Source organism: Anopheles marshallii, chromosome 2, assembly GCF_943734725.1.
Source record: "Anopheles marshallii chromosome 2, idAnoMarsDA_429_01, whole genome shotgun sequence".
Classification (NCBI taxonomy): domain Eukaryota; kingdom Metazoa; phylum Arthropoda; class Insecta; order Diptera; family Culicidae; genus Anopheles; species Anopheles marshallii.
Window position 1 is genome coordinate 46,425,609 of NC_071326.1, and position 8,756 is coordinate 46,434,364.

Consider the following 8,756-nt stretch of genomic DNA (forward strand, 5'->3'; position numbering starts at 1 on the left):
CCTACGCGCCAATGTTTTGCTGTGCAAGGTGCAGAGTGTTTCACACGATTGCCGGTGCTGATTTTGTGATAGGTGAGGTTGGTGTGATGCACCAACAAGTGTACAGTGTCATTTAAACAATTTGCTGGAAGTAAAATAGTGCGCGTGAACCGAAACTTCGTTTTAAGTGCATCGTAACTGACGTAGTTCGTAAGTGTAGCACTCGATTCGACAAAGGTGAATAAGTGTAGTGTAGGGAAACTCGTTTAACTAATCGCAGCTTTTGGGGGTAAAGTAGACGCACCAATGTACAGCCATGACGCCCAAAGAGTGGTTCGCTTTGCTCCTGTTTTATGCCGCGTACCTGTTCATGGGCGCCAGCGTGTTCTATCATGTCGAAAACGACCTGGAGACGGAGCGCCGGGCTGAAGAGCTAGCAGAACGGATCGAAATTAATGGTATGTATAGTTTTAATGACTTAATTTATTGCTCATGGTCCTGCTGCTGGTGTTCGTGGTTAGAAGTTTACCTAATCATGCTCTATTACAAAATAATGTGCAACAGATCTATACAATTTTCGACTATACGGTGAACAGCCGCCATAGTCTAATGTAGATAAATGTATAAAATTTTCGGTTCTATTCTTTAGATTGTTTGGTGAATTTATATTTTTTCTTGCTTTAAATGAGTCTTCATAACGCAGATGAAATATTGAAATAACACGACCTGCAACAATAGTACAAACTCCATTTGGCAAAGGGCAGCGGTCCAAGTCACAAAGTAGATCTGCTATTTGCTATTTTTCTGTTTGCATTAACTAGTTTGTTGATAATTGATATAAACTATATAAAGACAAACGTCGTTTGCCAAATCACAATCAACATTGATCAACATAAAAGCATAATTCGTTCGTTAAGCATCCCATTATGAGTTATTTGTTGTATGTTTACTATGTTGAACGTAATTTTAATTAATCTTAGACGTTATTTCGGCATAAACATTGCATTAACTAAATTAAAAAAATAATATACTTTCGCGTTATAAGTTTTCCTTTTTTTCAATTTACTTGCATTGCCCTTTTATGTCATTAGTATAGCAAGGAAAACAAATATTTGCATGGTGAACCAAACTTGTAACAATCTACAGAACAAAGTTTCAACTTCGATTACATCCACGACTTCTTTGATCATTCAATATCAATCCAATCGATCACCAACAAGTCAACGTAAACGAAATCGTGAGAATGTTTATATTATTCTGCTAAAGCTTAGCGTGAAAAGAAAGGACTCACGATCAGATCACTCGATAATGCAGCTCGTGGAACTTGCGAACAATTGCACGTTACATCCTTCCTATTCCTCTAGAATGGTTTTGCAGTCATAGATCGCTGCACTAATCTCTTATTGCAAAAGCACGTTCGCTGTGATTGTGGGTGCGCGATCATGTAAATACAATCGCACCCTCCAGCCGTGGCTAAACCCATTCATCTCGCCATTCGGCCGAATGGCCGGTGGTGACCAATTTCCTGTTGCTCATAAATCATCAAATTGCCGGTTCGCGACACGATCAGCTCGATGCCTATCGGTTCGTTTATTCGAGTACAATTTAAATTCTAATGAACCTTTAACCTTCCCATCGGCGTTCCGCCAGTGAATGAAATCGAATCGCCCGTGCGCCTAATGTGGCCGGCTACTTGAGCTAGAGGCTCACGTACCTTTGCGCACTTGACGCGCCACGCTTCGGTGGTGACGAGCTGGTACACACGGTTGGTAGTGCAAATTATCAGGTTGCCTGGGCCCGGTCCACGGGTGGGTGTTTGGTTGTTATTATTTGTCGTACAGCCACTGCAACGCTTATCAACCGGCTAGCTGTGTACGAGTAAAGGGACAGCTTTGCATGCACGTGTTGTGACCGACGCGGTGTCTGCGGATGAGGACATACTAGCAATTGATGCGCTCTACTTGTGCGTCTTCACGATCGCACTCACAGCGTGTGCTCCTTTGCCAGAGGAGCTATTAAAATAATGACAAAACCGTGTTTTAGTGTCGTTTGTTAAGTTGTTTGCTTGCTATCGGAGGTTAAAAAACAAATACCTCTGGAGTGGTTGCAAATCAATAAGTAACGATTAAAGCAAAGCATTGCATTCATTTCAGCAAATATTTGAAGCGAACATGACGTTTTCACAGCTCTAATACGAATAGATGCTATAAATTAATAAACAATTTTGTTATTGTTGAATAAATATCTACTTTTTACGGACGAAACTTCTATAATAAGTAATTGATGAAATTAATAAGAATAGTTAATGTTTTAAAAGTCATGAGAACGACCACTGATATTTTACACTAGAACTACCGAGTTGTTTAAGCGTTTTTATTATTCTTGATCATTTTATAAACAATTCCGAAGAACTGGATCATGTTTTAATGTTTTTAAATTTTTACCAAAAAATGTGTAAAAGTCTACTACTGTAGAATTGTTTAACCACGAAAACAAATGTGATGAAAATGAAGCGTACCGGTCAAAATTTGATTTAATTTAATTTAGGACTTTTTTAAACTTTCTGAATTGGTTATTGACTTTAATGGACTTTTGCAGAAGAGATTTCTTGCTCAGAAAAAAAAACAATATACCTCGAATTACACACTTACATTCTATAGATTTGGATTAGATTGATGAATGAGGAAATAGTTTTCCAACAATATGGGGAGGATTCAGATAATACACACAAATCCAAGCAACTATACGAATTTCCTCAACTTTAAGAAGAAAAAGTACAAGCAGAAGAAGTCTTATTTCTCCAGAGTAAATTCGTAATATGTTTAAACATTGCAGAGATTACGTTAAAGTCGAAAAAATGTTAAGAATAAAACCAGTACATGATGATGAATATCTGAGGCTTTTAAAACATCGATTTAAGCTCCTTTTTTTCGATGCAGCAATAAATTAGAAATACATACAGTTTACAAATATACCAAAAACAGTTGACAATGTCAACATAAAGAGCAGTTAATGCATTCGACGGGTCCCATCAAGACGACAAGATGGTTATAAATCAACAATGTATCTAACGATCAACGATCCGATGCAGAAAGTTTAACTCGGACCAACATTATCACATTGCTGAATCGTTTACAGCACGATCCGCGTTGACAGCAATGAAGTGATTTCAATCAAACAAATCATCAAGCCCAGCTTTTCACCCGACATGGAAGCTTACTCGCGTCCGTGTCAAGTGCAACGATTAGCATCGAGCTCATTGAAGCAGTTCGCATTACCAGATGCATGCGATTACTTAATTTGAATATTACAATGCCCGGTTTGTTGCCGGTTGTCTGTTAATGTAGGGACGCGTGGCAGTTGCTACAATTTTGCATCAGGCGTGTTCCAGTAACATGACGAGTGTGAATCGAACGAACGAGAGACTTTAACGCTGCTGGCAGCGCTGGCACTGGTAGGCATTTAATTAATGACTAGTTTGGCGCGTGACCGTTCCGAAGCTGCGTTGGTAGATCAATTTGAATCAATAAATCAGGACGGAATGTGGTATATGACAGGCGATGCAATAACTTACCAGATTGGTTTGAAGTACTATTGGCACGCCAGGAATTTCATTGAGATTGTACATGACAGATATTTTAAATCTTGATAAACAAGAATGAACAAAGAATATTTAAATTCATTTCTAAGTAGGTACTTGGTATTTGGCCATAAATCTCGTACCCTATCTAGATGAGGCTGGAATCGATAATTGTACATTATATAGGCACACCAATTTGCACATTCCGGTGAATCTTCACGATAGTCCCGTCAGGATGGCTCCATCCGCGGTTAGCCGAACAATAATGGCCGGTGTTATGACTGGAGCAACAGTCCCCGGTACTAATCGAATCGCCCTGGGTGTCCATGATACATGCAAATAGATCATTAGGTGCCCATTTTGTGATTCAGTTAGCACCTACGTTCTCACATTTTTTGTTCGCCAGCCAGACAGACCTTCTAAATGCCGGAAGGAAGAAAATATTTTCCTGAAGGTGGTTAAACTTCGGTTCGATTTGCATTATTATCATGCTGGTTTCTTACACCTAAAATCGACTGCTCAACTGATGTTGTCATCGTTTGGAGAAATCTGTGTTGCGATACATTCGCGATTGTAGTATGGCAATATCCAGTGCCCAAAAATTGATGCAAGTTAGGAGAAAGGTGTCAGTTTGTCAATCTATTTGAAAATAGGGCCCGGTGACCCATCTCCCATGCAATGGGAGAATAATTTGCAACCCATTAAATTGGGTAGATTGTGATGTTCGATTTTTTATTCCCTTCCATTTATTGCATGTGGCAGGAATGCTCAAGTTTTATGACGATCCCATTCACAAACGCTGACCATGTGCTGTTTGGTGAAGGTAAAAAAAAAATGCAAACGCAGCAGTACGATGCTTATCCCATTATATCTCTTTATTAGCATTATTTATGACACGTTTCGAAACAGGTCACCAAAGTAAATGACGTCACCCGTTAGCGTGACGCATCCCACAGCCTATCGCTCTGCCGATAACTCCTTAGTTACTGCAGCCTCCCATGGAAGTATCACAGGATTGGCGTAAAATGTCACACTGCTCCATATAGGTTTTCTCGCACTTGTGATAGCAATTGTTAGCAAACATAGCAATGGTAATGGTGCTAATGAAACACTCGTATTGTGTATTACATTTGCAACAAAGTGGAGATGTAAACGGAAACTATTTCCGTGTGTAAGCACGCTGTTCCGTGCTGATCAGCATTGAGCTTGAAATATAAAAACATTTAATTTTCTCTTTCACTCAACAGAAATGCTCGTAAAATATTTGTCACCGGAAGATGTGTTATTGCAACGTAAGCTGATTGGCCGTTTGGACGAGTACTGTGGAAGCAAGGTGACAAATTATACCGAAGACGAATATGAGCCACCTTACGTTTGGGATTTTTACCATTCGTTCTACTTTGCCTTCATTATCTGTTCAACGGTTGGTAAGTGTGGTAGCAGTGATTCAGTTAACCACCTGGTTTAATTAATATCGAAAACCTTTTATTTGTTGCAGGCTACGGAAACATCTCGCCGCACAATACGTTCGGAAGAATATTTTTAATCTTTTACGCACTGATCGGTCTGCCAGTCAACGGGTTCTTTTTCGCGTACGTTGGCGAGTTTTGGGCACGTGGAGTAAGTTTAAACTGCGTTTGCACGCACGCAACCTTTTCACTAATGCGAATTCACTCCCCTTGTCGTACAGTTTGTCCGGTTATACCGACGCTACAAGGCGTATAAATTATCTGCCAACGCACGGTACGCTCCACGTCGGATCAGCTTTATTGGACAGATTGTGCTGTACCTCATACCCGGCGTGATCGTGTTCATTTTCGCGCCGGCCTGCGTATTTACGTACTTCGAGAAGTGGCCGTACGACGTGTCGGTGTACTATGCGTTCGTTACGCTTACGACGATCGGATTCGGTGACTATGCGGCTTCGTTTCAATCGTCGCAGGAGCACGAGTTCGGGTCGCTATTCACCGTCTACAAGATATTCATCATATTTTGGTTCTTCGCCGGAATCGGTTACATTTTTATGATTTTGGGGTTTATTGCCAAGTAAGTATGGCCCGCCGGCATGTCGCAGAGCGGTGGTCACCGTAAGGGTTTCGCGCAACAGGTGAAGCAGCAGGGGATGGCAGCATGCAATAAAGCTAATTTATTACCTTCCGGTCGCGCATAATTACAGAGGCATATCGCACAAAAAGATTCAAGACCTGGAAAAGCTGGTTGCTTCCAACCTGAAGGAAACGCAGCATCGTGTGTGGAACGGAGTTACCAAAGACATTAGTTACCTGCGCAAGATTCTGAACGAGGTGTACATGCTCAAGTTTAAGGTGAGTTTAAGAGACACTAGCCAACGCTTATGCCCTCCGCACACCGCCTGGCAGGTTGTTGTCAGATCGGGGTTTTTCTTTGTTGTCTACCTAGTTGCTTTTTTGTTTGTATGCATGTTATCGTACGTGCGACTGTTTGTTCGCTTTGTTGCCGTTTTACTAGGGAGCGTTAACTTAGCGTACTGTCGGTAATAGGAGATATAATTCAAACAAATATTTTCTTCCAATGCATCGCTTGTTAGTGGATTGCAAACTCACGGTAAGCGACATCCCATGTGCGATTAGTTAACATCCTCGTTCGGGTGTACTTTTGGCATTGCAGTTCATTAGTGGTTCACTGTGTGTGTTTATCTTTCATCTCACCTCGATTTCAGCCCGTGTATGAGGAACCTTCGGACCGGTGGTTGAGTCTCTCGAAAAGCAGATCGAGCTCCTGTCCCGAGCTGTCGATGTACCGCTCGACAGAGTTGCCCATCACTCGACGCAAGCGTGCCAACTCGGAAAGTGTTCTGGTGCTGTCGGAACCGATACCCATCGATGGTGGTTCGCTGGTGCGTCGCCTATCCGATACCGATCTGCACCGTATCAATCGCGAGAAAACGTTCGGTGTGCAGGCGCTCGTGCAACCGGCCGAACTGCTTGCCCGTGTTGTAACGGCACTGGGCAACATAACGGCCAATCCCGACGATAATCAGAGCTTCCTCGAGCGGGCCTCACTCAATGCTGGTGTGAACTGTTTTTCGGACTCGCAAATTTTAGCGAGCGAACGAACCTGGTCCGGCTGGTCGATGAGCGGATCGGACAAGAGCGCCTACTTGACGGCACCTCCGATGCGTCCTCGGGCCGCCTCCGATATTGGACTGCCGCCGCATGTTACATCGCAGGTAAGTGAGAGTAAGGAGGATGGTAACTGCGATTCTCGTAAGTGCTAATGGTACCCAATTCATTCTCCAGGATGCAAACGAGTGGACTTGGAGCGGTGGAGACAACACCCAGATACAGCAGATATTGCAGATCCGGCAGAAAGTGAAGCAGAAAGATAATCTCTTGCGGGCGGCTTTATCTAACAACGCAACGTTTGACTCCAGCCTAACGATCAACGTTCCTCCAACCGGTCCGGAAGTTAAAGCTTCGGCCGTAAACCGTGGTATGCTGCAACGGCTAAATCCATTCCGCAAGCGTTCTAAGACACCCGTTCCGGACCTCGAAGCTGGTCCCCCGCTCGACTCGTACCTATCGGCTACCAGCAAGGGTCGCAGTTCTATGTTCAATCTGCCCACCTCATCCTACCTGATGGCAACGTCGCGAGGACGGGGTAGTATTCTGTCGATGCCACCGCAGGATGAGCATCTGCTCGAAACGACTACCATAGGCGATCTGTTGCGTGCCCTGGAGCGGATGCACACGGACACAGTAACGGCCGGGGATCATCGCGGAAGCTTTGCGGAGAAAAACGATTCCCTTGACCGAAGCCGCAATCTGCCGTCGTCGTTTGTGGGGCAGAGCAATTTACCGTCGCTGTTAACACTGTTCACACCACCGATTGAGGTTGGGTCGCGGCGTGGATCAATGAAACCACCGCTCGCACGTACGGGAAGTTCCGATTCTGCACCGATCAATCGACGACCGTCGTTCCGTCCAACAAACCCACCGTCCTACTCGGCGACGGTATCTGGATCGCCCGGTGGAGGCGGTAGTCCGACGCTCAGTGTTATCAGCCCATCGCCGAAGCCCATCCGACGGCGGTTCAGCGTGCGTCCGTCGAATCTCGCCTATCCACCGGGTCACTGCCCTCGGCCGCTTCTGGGTACGGCCGAACAGCAAGGTGCATCGCACATCAGCTCTTCGTCCCAATCGTTGCACAATCTGCCTACGACAACGCTGCAGCGAAGGCTCTCGTCTCGACCGAGCCCGTTAGCTACGAATCAATCATCCCACTTAACCGTACCGACGGCAGTGCCAAGTTCCGGCGGTATGGGTGCTTCCGGGAACGGTCCGGGACAGTTCCGGTGGAGACCGAACCTAATGCGTTCCGATTCGGATCAATCGGCAGCACCGGCCGGGCTACCAGGTGCGAACAGTGCACGCAATCGTCACAGTAGTTTATCGAATCTGTTCGATCAGAAGCGTTAGCGGAGGGGGGGAGGATGTTTAAGTGAAGTATTGAACAAGACAACAGCCAGGATAAGTCAGCATCAGCAACAGCGTCGACGCCACCATGGAATGTATCAGTATTGTTTCGTTGTCCTGCGAGTTGGCGAGTGCGCTCCGGACAACGGCTAGAAATATGAAGCTATTTATGAAAAAAACATTCGATGCCATTCAAACCAGTCATTATGCGTTTGTTAGTTTGTAGATACGACGTAACATACCAGTGGTTCATGAACGGTATGGACCAGTGGAGGAGAATGTGATTCTGTCACGGACACAGTGATAGTTTACAAAAGAAAGGTAGCAGCAAACAATGGAATAAATACAATCGTACGGCAACAATAAAACCTTGTCCGATGTGGACTTTAAAACCGCTTGTTATATGCATGAAGCTTTTAAGCTTGCCTGGGACAGTAGCTGAAGGTATACGCCAATCGGTACACGAATTGCTACATAAATGCAAACCAACACATCATTTATACATCATAATTGTTTTCATTCAATGCATTGGCATACGTCCAAAGGGGTTGGTGTTGAGTGGGAAACGTTTCTGTCACTGTGGTACAATTTCGCATCGATTGTACGGGATGAGTATTTTTATCACCCAATCTAACCGTGTGCACGAAGTGCAGAAAGAAAATCATCAAATCGTGCACTATATTGTGTAGCACGTATCATTCCCACACTTTGGAATATCGACAAAATGGCCATTTGAAAAATGG

At 44.1% G+C, this 8,756-nt stretch overlaps 1 protein-coding gene across 1 annotated transcript; it reads left to right on the forward strand.

The window, feature by feature from the left end:
* The first annotated feature begins 295 nt into the window (after positions 1-295).
* LOC128706898 (open rectifier potassium channel protein 1) lies at positions 296-8,016 on the forward strand. The gene is made up of 7 exons (XM_053801841.1): positions 296-437; positions 4,807-4,986; positions 5,058-5,179; positions 5,250-5,605; positions 5,736-5,883; positions 6,258-6,767; positions 6,838-8,016. The coding sequence occupies exons 1-7, from the start codon at positions 296-298 to the stop codon at positions 8,014-8,016; spliced, it is 2,637 nt and encodes an 878-aa protein (XP_053657816.1).
* The last annotated feature ends 740 nt before the right edge of the window (positions 8,017-8,756 follow it).